At 40.7% G+C, this 20,654-nt stretch overlaps 1 protein-coding gene across 1 annotated transcript in view; it reads right to left on the bottom strand.

The window, feature by feature from the left end:
• The window catches only part of Kcnu1 (potassium calcium-activated channel subfamily U member 1), a 100,272-nt gene that overhangs the window by 43,485 nt on the left and 36,133 nt on the right, over window positions 1–20,654 (bottom strand). Inside the window, exons 8-18 of the mRNA XM_060381357.1 lie at window positions 20,459–20,629; window positions 18,553–18,644; window positions 17,528–17,638; window positions 12,511–12,616; window positions 10,213–10,295; window positions 8,918–8,987; window positions 8,374–8,526; window positions 6,008–6,120; window positions 5,360–5,428; window positions 3,356–3,445; window positions 3,147–3,241 (exon numbers count right to left, since the gene is read on the bottom strand). Coding sequence (XP_060237340.1) covers window positions 3,147–3,241; window positions 3,356–3,445; window positions 5,360–5,428; window positions 6,008–6,120; window positions 8,374–8,526; window positions 8,918–8,987; window positions 10,213–10,295; window positions 12,511–12,616; window positions 17,528–17,638; window positions 18,553–18,644; window positions 20,459–20,629 — 1,153 coding nt within the window. The remainder of the gene's footprint in view (window positions 1–3,146; window positions 3,242–3,355; window positions 3,446–5,359; window positions 5,429–6,007; window positions 6,121–8,373; window positions 8,527–8,917; window positions 8,988–10,212; window positions 10,296–12,510; window positions 12,617–17,527; window positions 17,639–18,552; window positions 18,645–20,458; window positions 20,630–20,654) is intronic.

Genomic DNA, 20,654 nt, shown 5'->3' with positions numbered 1-20,654 from the left:
CAGAACAGCTGAGGAAGCTGTTTATTGGTGGTCTGAGCTTTGAAATCACAGGTGATAGTTTAAGAGAACATTCTGAGAAATGGGGCACACTAACAGACTGTGTGGTAATGAGAGATCCCCAAACAAAACTTTCCAGGTGCTTTGGTTTGTGACCTACTCTGGTGTTGAAGAGGTGGAAGCTGCAATGTGTGCCGGGCCCACAAGGAGGGTGGGCGTGTGGTGGAACCAAAGAGAGCCGTTTCTAGAGAGGATTCTGTGAAGCCTGGTGCACATTTAACCTTGAAGAAAGTTTTTGTCGGTTGGTATTAAAGAAGATACAGAAGAATATAATCTGAAAGACTACTCTGAAAAGAAACCACAGAAGTTATGGAAGACAGGCAGAGTGGGACAAAGAGAGGATTTGCTTTTGTAACTTTTGATGATCATGACACAGTTGATAAAATTGTTGTTCAGAAATACCACAGCATTTATGGGCAGAACTGTGAGGTGAAAAGGGCCCTTTCTAACAAGAGATGCAGTCTGCTGAATCACAGAGAGGTCATGGAGGTGGATCTGGCAACGTTATGGGTCGTTGTGGAAACTTTGGAGGTGGTGGTGGTAACTTTAGTCGTGGTGGAAACTTTGGCGGAAGAGATGTATGAGGAGGTGGTGATGGTGAATATAATGGATTTGGAGGTGATGGTAGCAACTAGGATGGTGGCCCTGGTTACAGTAGTGGAGGAGACTATGGTGGTGCTGGACCAGGATATGGAAACCAAGGTGTTGGATATGGTGGAGGAGGATATGATGGTTACAGTGAAGGAGGTAATTTTGGAGGAGGTAACTATGGTGGTGGGAACTATAATGAGTTTAGAAACTATAGTGGACAACAGCAATCAAGTTCTGGGCCCATGAAGGGGGGAAGTTTTGGTGGCAGAAGCTCAGGCAATCCCAATGGTGATGGCTATGGATGTGCTGGAGGAAGTGGTGGATATGGCAGCAGAAGATTTTTTTTTTTAAATAGCAGAAAAGGCAACAGTTCTTAGCAGGAGAGAGAGAGGAGTTGTCAGGAAAGCTGCAGGTTACTTTGAGACAGTCATCCCAAAATCATTAGAGGAACTGTGAAAATCTGCCATAGGAGGAACAACGATCCATAGCCAGAAAAGTTACTGCAGCTAAAACAGGAAACCCTTCTTGTCAGGACTGCCATAGCCACAGTTTGCAAAAAGTGCAGCTATTGATTATTGCAATGTAGTGTCAATTAGATGCACATTCCTGGGGTCTTTTATCTGTTGTAGATTTTTCTTTTTCTTTTTATTACATCAGGTATAGTGCCCTGTAAATTGTAGTAGTGGTAGCAGGAATAAAAAATTAAGAAATTTTAAACTTTTCAGGATTTGTGTAGTTCAGTTTTTCTACATTTTAGTACGGAAACTTTAACAAAGTGCAGTTTTGAAGGTGTTTCCTTGTGAGTTAACAAGTAAAGAAGATCATTGTTAATTACTATTTTGTATGAATTTTGCTAAAGAAACACCTACTGACTTGCAATTTAAGGAGAAATCTATTCTCCTCATTTCCAGAGCCATAAAGAATGGGCAACATGTGGAGAGACTAGATATTTGTATGTTTGCAATGTGTGTTTTAGATAATTAGGACTGGGTAATAAAACAGTAGCACATTTGTGAAAAAAAAAAAGAAAGAAAGAAAAAAGAAAAACTAGACCACTAAAAACAAGTGTTGAAGATGTAATTTTTGGCTGCTAAACATTATGGATTTTTTTATTTTGTTTGTTTGTTTGTTTGTTTGTTTCCAGGGCCAGAATGATTGTTGGGAAAAAAGAGATCAGGAGGCTGGAGAGGCAGTTCCATGGTTAAGAGCACTTGCTGCTCTTCAGAGGATCTGAGTTTGGTTCCCAGCACCCACATTAAGCAACTCACAACTATCTGTAACCCCATCTCCCAGGGGATCTCACACTCTCTCCTGGCCTACACAGGCATGGCATACACTCATACAGACACATGCACATAAATAAAAATTAGAATACTTCTAAAAATATCAACTTGCTTAAAGATATATGAATACATCTTGAGATTTATAGTTTGTTAATTACATTATAAATACAACTTCCCTTGTATAATATATCTGGTATAATACCTTATCTCTGTGCTTCCAGGTTTAGCATGTTTAACTCATCACCAGGAGCAGCATCACCTCCTGAGGGTTGGGCCCTCCCTCATCAATCAATGACAGAGATGCACAGACCTGCCAACAGGTCAGTCTTAGGAAGGCATTTCTCAGTGGTGATTCGCTCCTCTCAGATGATTCAAGCTTGTGTCAAGTTGACATAAAACTATCCAGCTTGTGGTGTTTCGCTTGGTATGTAATTGTTTTGACTCAAGAATTGCGTAGGTAAATAAAATAAAGGGAAAGCACCAGATTGAAAAAGAGATATGGAAGTTTAGTCTATGAAGTGTATTTTCTGCCATTGATGGAGCTTATGTTTTAAGACACTAGAGTTTTATCCAAAGACAATGAACGCACCTGGAAGAGACATTTTTAAAGTAGAAGGGACTAACTTATCATGAATACTTAGGGGTAAATTTTCTCTTCCTGCATCAAAGTGGAAAGAGTTGCTAGTGAGCCACTGAGTCCAAGCAGAGTGGCCTTCTTGCATCACTGTGTAAGGACAGATAAAGTTTAAATCTCCCACCAAACACAAGGGAAACGAACGCAAAAGGAATAGTCAGAAGGTGGTACCTTCATGGACAGTCTAGCAAATATGGCAGAACATTTGGGCTGATGTTAGGAAAATGGTGTGCTGCCAGGAAGGAGCAGTGGGCTGGAAGTCAGCACAGCTGGGGTGGAGTTTGATGATGCTATTTGCTGGCTATGTGACTGGACTTTATTCTCCTAACCTGTAAAGGAGTTGAACTGGACAACTACATATTTTTTGTTTGTTTTATTTTCCAGCTTTAAAAGATCAGTTATCAGGTCTTGGATTCCTCCGTAGGAAGCACACGCCTTATCTTGGCCACTAGACTACTAGAAGTGGAAGAATAAAGACAGCACGTTTTCCCGCTCCTATCTCCTCAGGGAGGGGAGCCTCTTTCCCCTCCTTGACCAGACCCCCAGAAGAGAGGCTGATGACAGGCATAAAATGTAATTACCTTCAACATGTTGATTCCTGTTTTTGCAGCCACATTTTGAAATTAGCTCGGGAGTCCACACGTCACTGTGACAGTTGGCACAGTAGAAGAAGGCTCTGAACGGTGAGAGTAAATAAAGAATGGCAGTAAGAAGACATGATGGTCTCGTTGTCTGTCTCCCGTTGAGCTCTACTCTGTCTCCCTCCCACACGTGAATTGGAACGCCATACCTTTTGACAATTTGTGAGGATTCCGCAATAAAGAACCCTAACGTGTCTCTGTGCAGCCTCACTTGTGCCGACGGATTTAGTATCAGACTACTAGAAATGAAAGAATAAAGACAGTACGCTTTCCCGTTGAGATCTGTATTCCATGTTTCATGCTGTCATTAACAAGGGGTTCCCCAAGTTACCACATTAATAGACTTACAGCTATTTTACTGCCAAACACAGTGGCAAAGTGAATTTGACCACACTTAAGCTGTTGTTTGATTGCTACTAAATTAACCCCGAGGAGCCAGGGAAGAGCCAGGTGGGATGGAGGTGAAACTGGCCCATACGCAATGGAAAGTGCTAGTGTAGAGAGCAGTGTTTCTCAACCTGTGGGTCATGACCCCTTTGGGGGCCAAGTGTCATTTCTCTTCCTGCTGTCTGCCAATCTGGGTGTAGAACTCTCAGCCCCTTTTCTACCAGGTCTGCCTGCACACTGTCGTGCTCCCCACCATGACAATACTGGACTAAGCCTCTGAACTGTGTAAGCCAGCCCCAATGAAGTCTTTTCCTGCATAAAAGTTGTTGTGGCCATGGTGTCTCTTCACAGCAACAGAAACTCAAACTAAGAACACTCACTTTCCCACAGTGTTCCCTGTTTATCAGAATGCCGTCTTTAATTTTTTTCATGGAGGCATACGGTATGCTGAAACCCTTAACTTTCTAACTCACCTAAATTCTTTCATTTCTGATAATGTATCTCTCTCCTTCTTTAAAATTTTCTTTAAAATTTACCTTTGCCAGGCTTGCTGGTGTGTACCTTTAATCCCAGCACTCATGAGGCAGAGGCAGGTGACTCTCTGTGAGCTCAAGGCCCTCCTGGTCTACCTTACAAGTTTCAGGCCAGACGTGGTGGAGCACACTTTTAATCCCGGCATTCAGGAAAGCAAAGGCAGGTGGATTGCTGTGACTTCGAGACCAGCCAGGTCTACAAATTGAGTTCAGAACAGCCAAAGCTACACAGAGAAATTCTGTCTTGGGGGGAAAAAACAAACAAACAAACAAACAAAAAAAAAAACAAAAAAAAACACCTAAAAATCTATCTCAAAAAAAAATGAAAACAAATAAATAAACAAATTTACTTTTCTTCTGTTCACTTTAGAATGAAGTCAAATTTAATTCTGGCTTATTCTGTGGTTGGGACAGTTCAAGTAAACTGGGAGTGTGAGAGAATCCTTATGAATCAAAACAAAAGCTTTTCACTTCTGCAAGACAGGCAGAGCACTGTCTTAGTGATCTCTACCTGAAATGGTGTTAGGGCATTTGGTGCTGTTTACTGAGACTATTAATGAGGGGTGTGGCTGGTTTTGACTCTCGAAGAGAAGAACATGGATTTGTGGCCTCTAAATGTCACCATTATCCGCATTTGTCTAATGTGTCTCGGGCTTTTCAGCTCCTTTTTCTGGGGGAGTGGAGACGAAAGAAGATCTCTGATTCATGTTAGACGTCTGTTTATTTCTTCTTGGCCTTTTGGCAAAGGTCAAATGTAACTATCTAGTTATAAAGATAACTGTCACAGAATAGATAGATACTTGGCCCTAACCAAAAATTGAAAAGCGGTACAAAAATAACAATAATGTACCTGACTGTATTTGCAAGAATTCAAAGTTATTTTGTCTTGGGTTTGTTCGTTTTGTTTTGTTGTCTTGTTTTTCGCTTCTGTAATTTGAGGTGGGATCTTGCTATATAGCCTAGCCTGGCCTCAAACCATCAGTGATCCTCCTGCCTCAACCTTTTGGGTGCTTGGGTTATAAGTCAATGATACCATAGTCAGCTATAAACATGGAACTTACAAGTTCTTACGAAATGCCAGTGGTCTGATAATATCCCTTCTCTACTCCATCTGCTCTATCAACAACAGTTAAACTCCCCTCAACAACAACAACAACATAACCCCCCCAAAAAAGAAGAAGAAGAAGAAGAAGAAGAAGAAGAAACAGAAGGAATGGAAAGCTTTATCAATACCAACAACTGTGAAAGAGTGACTTGTGTTGGATGGCTATCAGCATGAGATTCATCTTTACAAAGCAGAGCCTAGGAAGGAAAACAAAGGAGTTATGAGGAGAGAGACAAGCAGGAGGCTGGTCTCTATGAACAGAACCAACCCTTTATTTGGGGAGAAAACCAGTGGCTTAGCAGAGGAAGGAGTGCCTAACTGTAGATTTCCACTTGGAGTCCACCTGGCATAAATGTTAGCAAGAATGCCAGGTGGGATGGAGGTGAAACTGGCCCATACGCAATGGAAAGTGCTAGTGTAGAGAGCAGTGTTTCTCAACCTGTGGGTCATGACCCCTTTGGGGGCCAAGTGACCCTTTCATGGGGGTCACACATCAGATATCCTGCATGTCAGATATTTACATTACGATTCATAACAGTAGCAAAATTACAGTTATGAAGTAGCAACGAAGTAATTTTATGCTTGGGGGTCACCACAACATGAGGGGCTGTGGGAAAGGGTCACAGCATTAGGAAGGTTGAGAATGCCTGCTCTAGAGTTCTGAGTTAACTGTCTTTCCTCTCTAGGGTTGGTACTGAAGCCCATCTCAGGGAACCTTCCATCAACAGGGTGGGATGAGGGCATGGAGAATGGGGGAAGGACTTCAGTCAACATACCTTGAGACCTGAGGAAATGTCATCCCAACGAAGTCATTAGAGAGGCGCTGGGTCACAATTTTATTCTTCAAGCTATTCAAGAAATATTTCTGCCAAGGATGTTTAGGAAAAACCTAGAAAATACAATCATACCAAATAGAGTATGTTACTAAGGGAAACTCACGCTCCTAGACTGCTAATTGCCAAGTCAGTTTCCACGGCGGGAGTCAGTTTCCACGGCGGGAGGAGCACAGGGAGGAGGTATATCCTAGTGTTCATGGGGAGCAAAGTTAAAAAAGGGACTCATCTGTTTTCAGTGGATCCCAAGATGATCCGGACACCTCCCCATTCAGTTTCCTCCCAGAAGGCATTGTCAAGAACTGGAAAGAAGTTGTGTCTGCAAAGGCTGATTGCCTAAAAATTCAGCACCCGTGGAGGGTCTGGAAGCTTGTAGGTCCACAGCCTATATACAGTAGCTCACACTACTGAAAGAGCCATGCCTTACTTCCTAACTTCCTGATAAATAAATAACCTTCGGAATGTATTAACTTAATAGAGCCCTGTTCTCCATCCATCAAGGGGCTCGGAATGCTATCAGATAGAAGCTAAGGCATATAGCGGAGATCGCTCTGACTCTCAGATGGGTCTATTGATGAGTTTTGAAGGTGTCTTGATTTATGACTTCCCTTGTTCTATTACTATGAAAACTTCAGAAAACTGCTTCCATGCGGGAACATGAGATTTAGGGGTAACCGAAATCTGCGTTTCCATGCCCTAGGCACTCAAATTTGGCTACAGAATAAACTATTCTTTATTTCCTTTGAGATAAGAGCTACATTTTAAAGCTAACAGCATCTAAGTTTCCATGTCAGAATTAGAATTATTTTCTCTGGCCCATTCCTAACTTTAGCACAGTAGATTTACTGTTTTGTTTTGTTGAGACTTTAACAGTAACAGAAATGTGGGAGGGACAATGTGGAATCCAAGGTGTCCCTCTGTGACTATGAAGGCTTAGGATCGACTTTGACTAACTAAATTACTTTCTACTGAAAAATCACATACACCAAAGGAAAAAAAATAGCTGTGACTTCTGCTAAGAGTGAGAACCGCTTACAGGTTCCTAGGAATCCAAGATGCAGTTGATCAATCAGGTTTGATAATAATACAAAAACCAAGGCCAGCAGAAGTGTCTAGAGAAGTGAGAGAGACAAAAGATGGCTTTTCTCTAGCGCTACCTTGCATGTGCGGCACCCTCCCCTTAAGCTACCCCATAGCTCTGGCATGTTCTTAACAAGGCTGAAGGCCACCTGGGGGAGGCTCGTGTAAGGCAGTTCCTATCTCCCTACAGCCCTACAGTGCTGTGTCCACAGAGCATGACAGAAGCCATAGATAAAGACAGAAATTTCTAGATTAGTTACAGCAGCCCTTGCTATGCAGAGAAATGGTGAACTCACACATTCTCCTGATGGTCATCTTGTGGTTTGAACATTGCCCTGCTAAAGCCGGTCACCTACTTCTGATAGTTTGCGCCCTTTGCATTCATTTCCCCCATCCTGAGAGCCACGTGAATCTCTAGCTCTTCCTCAGTTTCTCAGACAGCGTCTGCCACTCTCTGCAGGATCTTCAGTAAAGGACAACAAACCCTGCCACCTAACCCCAGGAACATTTCATGGAAAACATATTTGATGACCACTCCAGTAGGATTACAAAAAAAACGCAGTCCCTCCTTGGCTCTTATTTTGTTCCAGAAAAGGATTTATGGCCTAAGGTGGGAAGCGATGGGCTGATTCCCAGGTGGAAAGATTGACCCCTCTGTGCTCCCCACCGGCTTACTATACAACTTGGTTGGTTAGCTATTCCAGCCCCTGCTGGGTACTTCCTGGAAACACCACTGAAAAGCAATTAGAGCACAGTAAGTCTTATGACCTCTACTTCTATTACTGAGTGGATTTTCCCTAAAGTAACCTACAAGTTGGTTAGATTTTAATTATTATTTATATCATTTCCATTTGATTAATATGATCATTGTACTGATTTCTTCCTATTTATTTACATTTAACTATTACTTCTCTGTTAAGAAGAAAACTATTTACATTTCTACTCTCAGTAACTCAAAGCACTTCTGAATTTATGAAAACATTTATATCACAGCATGCTGGAATGTAGGGAGGAAGCAGAATTAGTTTCTCTTTTGCGTATGGGTGCTGCAAATGCTTCTTCAAGGCACCAGGAACTTAAATCCGGATCTTTCAATCCTTCCCTACCCAAGAGGCAAATCCCATTTCTTGGAGACTTTGCATTCTTCAGGTTTTTTTTTTTTCTACTTTGGATCCCATTATGGGAATGTGGACTAAGAGCCAAGAACCAAGATCAGCTTGTAAAGTTACCTTTTGGTTTTGTTCGATGAACAGAGTCGTGAGAAAGGTACACAGTCCTGGCACCAGGCAGCCTTGGGCCATGAATCCAAGCTTCAGCTCTGCAAAGCAGATGATATTGTCTCCAGAACTCCAGTTCCAGTTGGGGATTTTTGACAGGAAAATCTATTTTATGGTAGAAAGTGAGTCAGGCATTAAAAATGTAGACACCCCAAGAAACCTCTTCTTGGTGTACATTTTCTTTAATTAATTTCCTCTTCGATCCTGAGAATACAGGTAGCAACAAGGTCAACGGACATGGCTGGAATAAGTCAGCATTTGAAAGTGGTCAGCCTGCCTCCAGCTTCACTTTTGAAACAAACAAATAAACAAACAAATAAACAAAGAGCTGGAGTTGTAAAAAATCAGTTCAAATGGCTGAACTCACTAATTCTGTCCCCTGTTTGTGTCCCTAAGTGATCCACCATTTTAAAGAGACCACAAATTTAATTTCATTTGTAGATCCACGAAGAGATCTAAAGATGAGAAAAGCAGCTTTTCTGAGCTGCCCCGATACCTTGTTGTGGGATTGGAGGATCTGGATGATGACCCTTGTCTTCGAGTAATAGTTCTTGATAGACAGCACCCTGAAAAAAACAAAAAACAAAAAACCGACAGTGTGCTCAGTGGTCATGCATCACATTGGCTTTGTAATGGAATCCAATTCAGAGTTTTAAGTTGCTTTGTCAGTAGGTGTGGAGGGACTCAGCACATTACAAAATTGTTAGCTTGTTTCTACAAACATTCTGTTTTATAGTTATAGGTTTTCGGGGGTTTTTTAGATGTATTTATTTCTATTTTGTACATATGAATGTTCTGCTCAAACATATGTGTGTGTACCACAAGGCCAGAAGAAGATGCCAGAGCCCCTGGAATGGGAGTCCCAGGCTCTGAACCTGAGTACTGAAAAAGAACAGTGAGTGCTCCTAATTGCTGAGCCACCTCTCCAGCCCCACATATTGGTTTCTGACAAGCACAGAAAAGCAAACAGCTTAAGCCACCAAGTAACCAAATCTAGGGACAGGCCAGGGTTTAGTGTTAGAGAACTGGAATCCACGACAAAGAAGAAATAAACAGGCTTGTGCCGTGTAGCTTAAAGTGGCTAATAGAGTGTCTAATTCAGTTTTCTCAGCTTATAGTTGAAGAGCTTAGAACATATGTCCTATTCGATGTGACATGCATGGTGTGATTTCTCAGCTGTTTCTGGCTCTGTGTAGAGTCATCTTCAAATGTACATATTTGTTTTGCTCTAGGAACCGAGCCACGAAAATCATATTTTGAGTTTCTGTTACCACAAGAAAGGTTCCTACTCACAGATTTTTAATAAGTAATTGGGAACACTAACTCTATTCACTTGAGAACGCTTGCCAGGACGCACAGACATGTCACACCCAACCATGCGTAAGTTTTCCCTAGGACTACCAAAGATAAATTCAGATAAATAAAGAATGCAAATAGGATTCACAAATACCATCTTTGTATTCACAAATACCATCATCATCTCTGACTGAAGCGGGTCTTACTTACAAATGGAACTGGTATGCTTGCTTTTCAGATGTGTATTGTTCTGTTCTACAGGAAACGTCAGGGGGAAATATGAAGGAAGTCATACACAGTTAGGATGCTTGTTTTCACTTCCCTTTGCATTCACTGTTTTGGGAAAAATAGGCAGAAACCTGCTCTGCTGTGATGAGCCCAGTGAACTAGAGATACCATCTCCCCTCCTTCAGTCCTGTGTGAAGAGCTTCATTTTAGTGTATCGAGAAAAATGACAAAAGGAACACACAAAGCAAAACAATGCCAGCCTCTTACCTCATAATGTTTGAATTGTCTTCAGCATGCAAGTCACTGCACAAGGGGTTGGCTAGAATCAGGCAGGCTTCCGCGTTCTCCACCTATTCTTCAGATTAAACAGCAGCTGTCAGGCTAATTACGTGGGAAATACTTTCATGTTTCCTCTTTAGGGCTTTTTTTATAGTTTCATCAGACTACCACCAACCAAAAGAGCACACGCAGGAAGTGAGTTACGAGCCAGACATCTTCATGTCAGGACCACATTCCTGCAAATGCTCTGAGGGCTGCAGTTGAGGGCCAGGCCAGGGACTTCCTCAGAAATCTAAAGTTGCTTTATAGGGGTACAGTTTAAAGTTCTACTTTCCCATGCTGCCCATTAGTCTACGTCTGCTAAGGAGCAATAAGACCTTTGTCAGCAGCTGCCAGTACATTTGTCCACCTCAAGGACCCAAACAACGGGAGAACTGGGAACACACGTGCCTATAGTGAAGAATCAACTCGACACTTGGGTTCTGAATCTTAAAGTGCCAGAAATTTATTGAAAATACTCCTGCAGTACCAAATTATAAGGCAAAGAAAGATTACGCTGAGTCTGTCATTTTTTGCCTGGAGTCTTTACATTAGTTCTTTAGACCAGCGGCCCTCACCTTCCCAACACTGTGAGCCTTTAATACAGTACCTCATGTATGATGACCCAAACCATGAAATTATTTTTATTACTATTCCATAACTGTAATTTTGCTACTGTTACAAACCATCATGTAAATATATGTTTTCTGATGGTCATAGGTGGCCCCTGTGAAAGAGGCCGCAAGCCACAGGTTGAGAAGCACTATTTTAGACCTTTGCTTTAAATTGAAATATTCAGGTTCCTTACTTAGATACCAGGAAGCCAGTTTTGATCTAACACCCACTTGGCCATTGGTCATTATTTATAGCCTGAGCCTTGATGTGATTCCTGTTATTTGTCTTAATGTTTATCTTATCAAAGGCATACGAATATTTAAGAAGGGAAGTTGGTGAGTCGATGGACCCATGGTCAAGACCATGTCTGGCTATATCTGTGTTGCTGGGGGAGGAAAGTCATCAGCAGAAGTCTTACCCAGCTGTGAACTTTTCAAGGTACAGTAACAACTGGCCTAGTAAACTATGCCCATGGATGTAATAGCAGCATGAATGCTAAAGAAATTACCAACTCTGATTAGATTTTAAGACCTGAGAATAGAAGAAACTCATGCCTGGAACTGTAAACCCAAACCCATGGCTGGGACGCTCATAGGCACTAGGGGAGAACCTACTACTTTTATTTTGCTAAACGGAAACACCATCAAACCACCTTCTGAATAAATGATACCGATAGTTAAGTGTAGCCTCTCACCAGAGAAGCTTCTTTATGTAATTAGGTGTCCATTAAATGATTAGACACAAAGTGGACATCTGTATCACATCTCTTCCCTCTAAAGCTCAGGGGACATAGACTCATAGAGCCAAAAGTTGAGTTCTGGGACAAAACAGTATTTTCTGGACATGATGGGACTGTTGCACCTATGAACTCACAGTGGCTTTTCTTGCCTGCATAAGACCTATACTACATGAAGCCAGTCAGCATTCCAGTGTGGACTGGGGAGGGGCATGTAAGCCAAAAGCTGAGGAGCTGTTGAAAGTTATGGCTACTAGGGGAGGGCGTCAGTTTTTCTTAGCGGTGGGGTTCTTGGTAGGGTGACCATGCTCAGATCAAGGGGCCCATGTCCGTGGGGATATGAGCAGCACTAATTGGGCTCAGCGGGTTATAAAAAATAAGAGAGAGGGAGAGAGAGAGAGAGAGAACAATATCAAGTTGGGAGGATCATAGGGGAATCCAGAAAGAACTGGAAGGAGAGAGGAGTGACTAAAAGTAAAACCATGCTATGCATATACCAAACTCTCAAAGGATAAATAAAAATAAAAGGTGGAGGAGATTGAATCATATGCTGTGCAAACAAATGTTTTTAAATTAAATTTTAAACAAGAAAAGAGGTAAAAGTACACACATTCCTGTTTTCTATAACTTTCCCCAGACCTCTTAAGTAATAAAATAAAATTGTATAGAGAATTTCGATGGAAGAAAAGTTTTAAAGAAGTATAGCTCAGCACTGAGGTCGACTTGCTACGCATCAAGGATTTGTTATATTATTTTCCTGATCAGTGTTTAAAATCAAAGCTGAGTTTTCCTCCAGTCAAAGGAATCAGGCTAGTAGCTTCTGACACAGCAACACAGGCCATGGCTTTCTCTCTTGGCTTAGGGAAGGGACTGAGAGAGAAAGAGTTAGATCTTACTGCAACTCGTTTTAGGTCCTGGAACCTCAGCGCAGAGCCACACACAAACGTTGTATAGGAGGAGTAGAACTTCAATAAGGTCTCCAGTTCCAAGCAAGGAGGAGCCCTAGGGAAAAAGAGTTCAGTGGCAGAGGTGGGAACACAGGGGCTGGCCTTGTTTGATGATTGTTAGCTGACAGTGCATTTAATAAATCCCTAATTCCGTCAGAAGACATCTGTATTCCATTATGAGTCCATATAGCTAGAGGATGTTGACACAACTAATCCCATCCATAAATGGGTCTGTAGATTAGACCTGAGCAATCATAGTAACATAAAACCAAAACCAAACAAAACCCATGAATCAAATAATGCTGTGCAAAAAGGAATCACTATGTAAAGAAAACAATTCAAGCACTCAGAGAGATAGAGCGCTCTAGGGCTGGAAAGATGGCATGGTAAAGAGTACTGACTTGCTCTCAGTGAGGACCTGATTTTAGTTCCTCTGACCTGCATAAGGTGGCTCACAATCATCTGCAAATTACAGCTACAGGGGAGACAACACCCTCCTCTGTCTTCCACAGGCACCTACACTCCAGTGCACATATACAGATACACATAATGTAAAATAAAATCCTAAATAGAAAAAGGTACAACATTCGCAAGCTATGATTTAACAAGATGGGCTCTAAATATATGGAGTCAATGTAGGCAGAACGTGAGACTCAAACCTGTCCCTAGTATGAGAAACTTCCACACACCTGTAAATGATGACTGGCAAGTGTTCGAAGAGGGCAGACAATATTTAGCAAAATAGCAAGTTACCCAACTTCCGAAAACATTTCATATTGCAAAACAAAATAGTTGTAGCACATATTATGACCTACAATTAAGGTAAAAGTTAAAAACCAAAAATAAGTAAAAACTGTACTGTGTTGCTCACTGCAGCAAGACGTGCTAAAACTGGAATAATAAGAGGAAGTTAGCATAAAATGTACTCAAAGGTGACACGAACATCCATAAAACATCCCATGCTCGTAAATATTTAATATTAAAAGACAAGACTCATAAAGGTATTATGGGACTGAAAATATGACAATAGTTCCTTATAATTATTTTTAGAAATAAATTATGGTATGTTAAAAAACATTAAATATATACATGCTTTTGGATACCACAACAGATGTGCTTAAGGTGAAATTTATAGCTTTGTATACTAATATTATTAGGATAAACTCAGAGATGATATTCTCTACAAGGTTAAAAGTCATTATTTGAAAAACAGGACTGGAGAGACAATTCAGGAATTAAGAGAATTTACTATTCTTCCAAGTCCTGGAGTCTGGGTTTAGTTATTCTTTTTTTTGCTTCATTTGTTTGTTTTGGGTTTTTTTTTTTGGGGGGGAGGACTCAACACAGGGTTTCTCTGTATAGCCCTGGCTGTCCTGGACTCACTTTGTAGACCAGACTGGCCTTGAACTTACAGAGATCCACCTGCTTCTGCCTTCCCAGTGCTGGGATTAAAGGTGTGCATGCACTACCACACTTAGCTCCATTATTATTATTATTATTATTATTATTGTTAATTCGTTTTGTATCCCATCCTCCCTCATCTCCTCCATGTCCCACCCTCTGTCACTCTTTCTCCCCTATCCCTCTTCCCTAGCCCACTGATAGGGGAAGCTCTCCTCCCCTACAGGCTGACCCTAGCCTACCATGTCCCATCAGAACTGCCTGGATCCTCTTCCTCTGTGGGCTGGCTAGGTAACCCCACCAGGGAGAAATGATCAAGGAGCAGACAACCGAGTTCATGTCAGAGACTGTTTCTTCTCCCCTTACTAGGGAACCTACATGGAGACTGAGCTGTCTGTGGGCTACATCTGAGCAGGGGGTCTAGGTCATTTCTATGCATGGTCTTCGGTTGATGCATCAGCCTCTGCAGTCCAACCTAGGTCCAGGGCTCTGTTATTCTGATTAAAGTATATTTAAATGCACCTTTTCTTTTAAGAAAGCAAGCCAGTAAGCTATGGTTACTCCCTGATTTTTGCTTCAAGGTCTTGCCTCGAGGTCCTGCTTCTCTCCGTGTAGCTTTTGGTTGCGCTGTTTGTCATAGCAACAGAGTACAAACTAGATCAATGACAGACTGATAAGTTAGAAAATTAGAACAAAAGAATAATGACAAAAATTTTTGGGAAAATGAATGGGGACCTAACTAAATGACTGAATCACTTCTAAGAAAACACAACACAGATGTATAAAATAATGAACAGGATGCAGGGGTGGAAATGGAATTCAAAAAGGACGAAGATCACAGACCCTGTGGGAAAGCCTCCTACTGCCATTCCTAAGTCAATACAATTTCTAACTGTTTTCTAAATACTTCTCTTTGTACCCAGTAATTTCTCCAACTTGACCTCTGACATCTGCATGTATGCCATAGCATGATTCGCGCTCATACACACACACAATCATAATAAATAATTATTTTTAAAGATCAGGATATAAATTAATGAAATTGAAACAGAAACTACAAATAATCTATATAAAATGAACAGTTTTTTTAAAAGATAAATCAAATCAATAAGCCCTTAGCCAAAATATCTAAAATAAAAAGTGAGAAAATCAGATTAATAAAACAGGGATCAGAAGGAATTATAACAGAAACCAAGGGAATTCAGAAATTCTTAAGGACATAACTTTGTATTCTACTAAACCTGAAAGTTTAAAAGAAATGGATGAATTCTAAACTTACATGACCTACTGAAGTTAAGTCAAAGTGAAATGAACCACTTAAACAAATACACAACAAGCAATGAAACTGAAGCATTAGTTTAAATCTTCCAATGGAGAAAAAAAAAGCCAGAATGAATCAGATTTGAATGCAAAACTTAACTACACTCTAAAAGAAGAACTCTAACACTAATCCTTCCAGAATTATTCCAGCAAATAGAAAACTGATTTCCAAAATTACTTTATGAAGCCAGTATTACACTGATAGCAAAATCACATAAAACACAACAATAAAAGCTATATACCTCCCTGGTGAAAAGAGAAACAAAATTCTTTTTTTAATTTATTTTTATTTCTTTTATTTACTTATTATGTATACAAGGTTCTATCTGCATATACACCTACACACCAGAAGAAGACACTAGATCTTATTATAGATGGTTGTGAGCTACCATGTGGTTGCTGGGAATTGAACTCAGGACCTCTGGAAGAGCAGGCAGCGCTCTTAACCTCTGAGCCATCTCTCCAGCCCTGAAACAAAATTCTTAATAAAATACTTATAAACCTAACTCAAGGAAACATCAAAATAGACTGCTTACCATGATCAAGATGACTTCACTGCAGAGATGTAGGAATGGACCAATGTATGGAATCAATAAGCTTAATTAAGTACACCAACAGACTCAATTGCAGAAATCACAGAATTTGACAAAATCCAGTATCCTTTTATGACAGAAATCTTGGGGAGACTGGGGATGAGGACAACTATCTCAATACAATGAAAGCCGGACACAACAAGCCTGCAGTCAACATCTTGCTAATAATCAGAGAAATGCCCGAAGTGGTACCACTAAATGCTGACTCGGATGCCCGCTCTTTCCACTCCTGTGTAAAGATTTACCTAGAACAATAAAACAGGAGAGGAACCAAAAAGAATCCAAACCGAAAAAGGAGCAGACAGTATAATGCTGTATGAAAGGCCCTTAAGACCCCACCAGAAAATCCCTAGAACCGATAAAGCTCTTTCAGCAACATGGCAGGGCATGAGATTCACATACAAAAAAACCCTCAGTAGCCTCAAGGACAAACACACTGAAAAAGGAATCAGAGAAACAACTCATTCCACAATATCCCCAAACAAACAAACAAATAAAAATACTAACCAAACAAAAAGACTGGTATATCCCACGCCTCCTAGGCTACCCATGGTGGTGCACAACTTTGATCCTGGCACTTGGGAGGCAGAGGCAGGTGTATCTCTTGTGAGTTAAAGGCCAGCCTGGACTACATAGTTCCAGGACAACCAGGGCTACATAGAGATGTCCTGTCTCAATAAAATAAACAAACAAATATGTAAATAAAATGGCTACCCCACCAAAAGCAATTTACAGATTTAATACAATCTTCAAAATTCCAGCATCATTCCTAACAACAACAACAACAACAACAACAAAGAATCTTATATTTCTTAGGAAAACACAAAAGACTCTAGATAGCCAAAGTAACCCTGAACAAAAATAATGACAGAAGTTTTTGTTTTGTTTTGTTTTGTTTTGTTTGTTTTTCTCTGCAACTCTGGCTGTCCCGGAACTCGCTCTGTAGACCAGTCTAGCCTTGAACTTACAGAGGTTCCCCTGCCTCTGCTCCCTGAGTGCTGGGAATAAAGGTGTGTGCCACCACCACCCAGTCAGAAGTTTTACTATACCTGATTTCAAGTTATATTATAGAGCTATAGTGGTAATGAAAAAAAGGAAAACAAACAAACAAACAAACAAAAAACAAAACACTGGTATCCAGGTATGGGCTTCCTGTCTTTGAATCACTGATCAAAAGGGTCTCACAGATTTAAAAACAAAACAAAACAAAACAAAACAGGCAAATATCATTTTTTTGATTACCCACCAGAACCTGAAGGTAAGACCCTATTGCTAAAGACACCACATTCTTATGCCATAGGACATGGAAAAATCAAGCTGGTTTTGACCTGGCAGCTTCATCCCTACCAGCTAGCTTTCATAGTGCCTAAGTGTCACTTAAATAATGCAGGCAGATGTACAGAAAAACATCTGGAAAGGTAGATTCCAAAATATTTGCACTGGTTAGGTCTGGTACTGTTCTTTTTCTGCAGCTGGTCTTACTGGAAAGGCAAAGTAATTCTTTTACTATTTTGCTTATTATTGTTTCCTAACATTTCTATAAATGTTACAAATTTCCCTCCATTAAAAACTCACACATTTAAAAAAAAAAAACCCTCACACATACTTCAACTACTAATTTACGGCACACTGAGCAACACTGACACACTTACTCTCCCAGGAACACAATCTCAGTGTTGATCTCTCCTCGCTTACGGCGGAGAAAGTTCCTCAGGAAGGCAGTCACGCTGTCAACTGTAATGTTTCCACAGACCACGATGAACCTGGGCAGCAAGAACGAGGAAGCGGATCATCTGAGGAACAAAAGAACAGCTCTCCCATGGTGTCCGAGGGACCCCCAAAGCCCCCGAAACATCAAAACCTATAGGTGCTCAGTGTCCTCAGCTAAACAGCCTAAGCTTTTGTGGAACTTACACATGAACCTCCTGGCAACTTAAGTCACATCTAGATTACTTGTGAAGGCTAATGCAATGGAAATGTGATGTGTACAGCGGTCACCGTGTGTGGTGTTTGCGAAATAGTGATATGGAAAAACGGTCTTCGCAGGTTCAGCACTGTGCAATTTGTTTTTAAATATTTTCTCTCTGAGGCTAGGTGGACCCCCAGAATCTGAGGCATCTGGCTATATCTTCCTGTCAAACATAGAGAAGGGAAATTAGCCTAAACTTGTTTTGAATAAATTTTGTCTTTGAATCCTTTAGATTTTCAGCAATATAAACACAAAGGACTCCAAAGCAGAAAGGAAGCATCCAGTTCTGAAGTCTTTTGCCTCATCTCACATCTCCAAACAGTTGTACTCTACAGAGATTTATAGAAAAGTTATTGTTACAGTCATCATGGTTATTTATCACTTATAATAGACTTACCTACTATGTTTGCAAAACTCTGCTGTTCACACGTGTCATTATTCTCTCTCTCTCTCTCTTCCTCTCCTCTCTCTTATTTAGGTTGACATAAGTAGATTAAGTACTTGTATGAACAGATTGATATGATAATGTGTGTCAAGCAGTGAACATCCTGTTTGGCATTCTTGCTAACACTGCTTTCTCCAGTAAATGGAGAACTCCGGCAGTGCATTCCCGAGGCCCGTAACAATGGCAGCAGCACGTGCCAAAGCGAGACACGTGATCACAAGAATGTCTTACATGGTAGAGACTGTGCCAGCAAAGCTCCCTACCTCTTTCCTTTTACTGCTTCATAGGCCTTGGTGTATTTCTTCCTGTTGCTAAAAAGTTCAACAATTTCTGGGACGTAGTTTGCAAATAGTACCTAAAATAATAAGTAAAAAAAAAAAAAATTACCCACGGCTCATCATTTTGACAGATATTCCCAAATTACAAGACTATAAAGAAAAAGACAACTACATACATACATGCCTTTCATCTAGTATGGCGGATCTCAACTTTCCTAATGCTGCGACCCTTTAGCATAGTTCCTCATGTTGTGGTGACCCCAAACCATAACGTTAATTTTTTGTCACTACTTCATAACTGTGATTTTGCCGCTGTTATGAACCGTAATGAAAACTTTTTCAATTTTATGTGCGTTAGTGTTTTACCTGCATGTATGTCTGTGTGAGGGTGTCAGATCTTGGAGTTACAGACAGCTGTGTGGCACCATGTAGATGCCGCTGGGAATTGAACCCAGGTCCTCTGGAGGAACAGTCAGTGTTCTTACCCGCTGAGCCATTTCTCCACCCATAATGTAATTCTTTTTTTTTTTTTTTTTTTTTTTTTTTTTTTTTTTTTGAGATGGAGGTTTGTCAACGGGGTCATGACCTCCAGGTTGAGAACCACAGAACTAGCAGAAGGTTCTAACAGTGAACTGCAGTTTTAAACAGAGACCATATTTTTATGAGTTTTTTAAAGAGTCCAGATTTTGATTAAAATTGACAAGCTTTCAAAATGATAAACACAAATATTAGCTTCTCTACAAAGTTTTCACTCTATGACTTCTAACTTCTTTTTTATTATGACTTCACATTGTTTAGACTGCAATTAAAAAAAATTAAAAAAGAAAGCCTGGCAGTGGGGGCACGATGGTACACCTGATATATAACCTTGATCCAGCAATCAGGAGGCTGAGGCAGGCGAATCTCTAAATTTCAGAATGGCCAGGACTACAGAAAGAAACCCTATCTTAAAAAAAAAAAAATCAAACAAAACAAAAGAGACAAACAAGCCCTTTCATATGCCACCAAGGGGACTAGACGTGATGACTGAAATGTCAGAAGGTGGCATTGGTTGTAGGGAATTTAAAATGGTGGAGTGGAGAACAATGTTATGAAGAACAATGTTTTTAAGAGATCAAAATAAGAGCCAGGTGGTGGTGGCCCCTGCCTTTAATCCCAGCACTTGGGAGGCAGAGGCAGCTGGATTTCAGTGAGTTTGAGGCCAGCCTGGTCTACAGAGCTAGTTCCAAAGCAACACAAAGAAACCCAGTCTCAGAAAAAGAAAAATGAGAGAGAGAGAGAGAGAGAGAGAGAGAGAGAGAGAGAGAGAAGGGAAGAAAAAAACGAGGCTTCCTTTGCTCTCCTGAACCAAGCATAAATACTAACTTATCTGTAGCTTACCTCGAACTGTAGTGTAGTGTGGTGAGTGGTTGCAAGATATATGATGGCACATAACCACATCTCAAGTGTTCTTCCTCTTTAGAGGAAGATTTTAGTCTCGTGGGCAAATATGGAGGAAGAAGGGCTTGCTTGATTCAATGTAGAATCTACCTCTCTTCATCCCTGGGAACCAAGCACCAGGTTCTAGAGTAAATGGTTTGTAGAATATGGGGTCTGTGCATCATTTCATTTTCACACACACTGAATAAAGCAACATTCACTTCACTTTCAAATTGATATTGTTTTCTCACCATTAACTAAATGCTTTTGTTTCTGTTTTTCTGTTTGTTTTTTCGAGACAGGGTTTCTTTGTGTAGCCTTGGCTATCCTGGACTCACTTTGTAGACAAGGCTGGCCTCAAACTCACAGAGATGTGCTTGCCTCTGCCTCTCCAAGTTCTGGGATTACAGGCATTCACCACAATGCCAGACTTTGTTTTAAATACTCAAAAGATAATAAAAATATTCCTCACCAAACTTCCAAGGGTGAAGAAAACGATGAAAACCCGTCCTAGGGATGTCTTGGCCACCACATCCCCAAAGCCAACAGTCGACATTGTTGCCATGACCAGATAAATAGCCTCAAAATATGTCATACTCTGTTTATTGTCACCATCAGACCAGGGATCACCAGTATTTTCCACCTGTCCAAAGAAAGATGGCAAAGGA

This window comes from Meriones unguiculatus, chromosome 4 (genome assembly GCF_030254825.1).
Source record: "Meriones unguiculatus strain TT.TT164.6M chromosome 4, Bangor_MerUng_6.1, whole genome shotgun sequence".
Lineage (NCBI taxonomy): Eukaryota > Metazoa > Chordata > Mammalia > Rodentia > Muridae > Meriones > Meriones unguiculatus.
The sequence above is the reverse complement of the archived record's forward strand: the minus strand, read 5'-3'. Positions and strand labels throughout refer to the sequence as shown.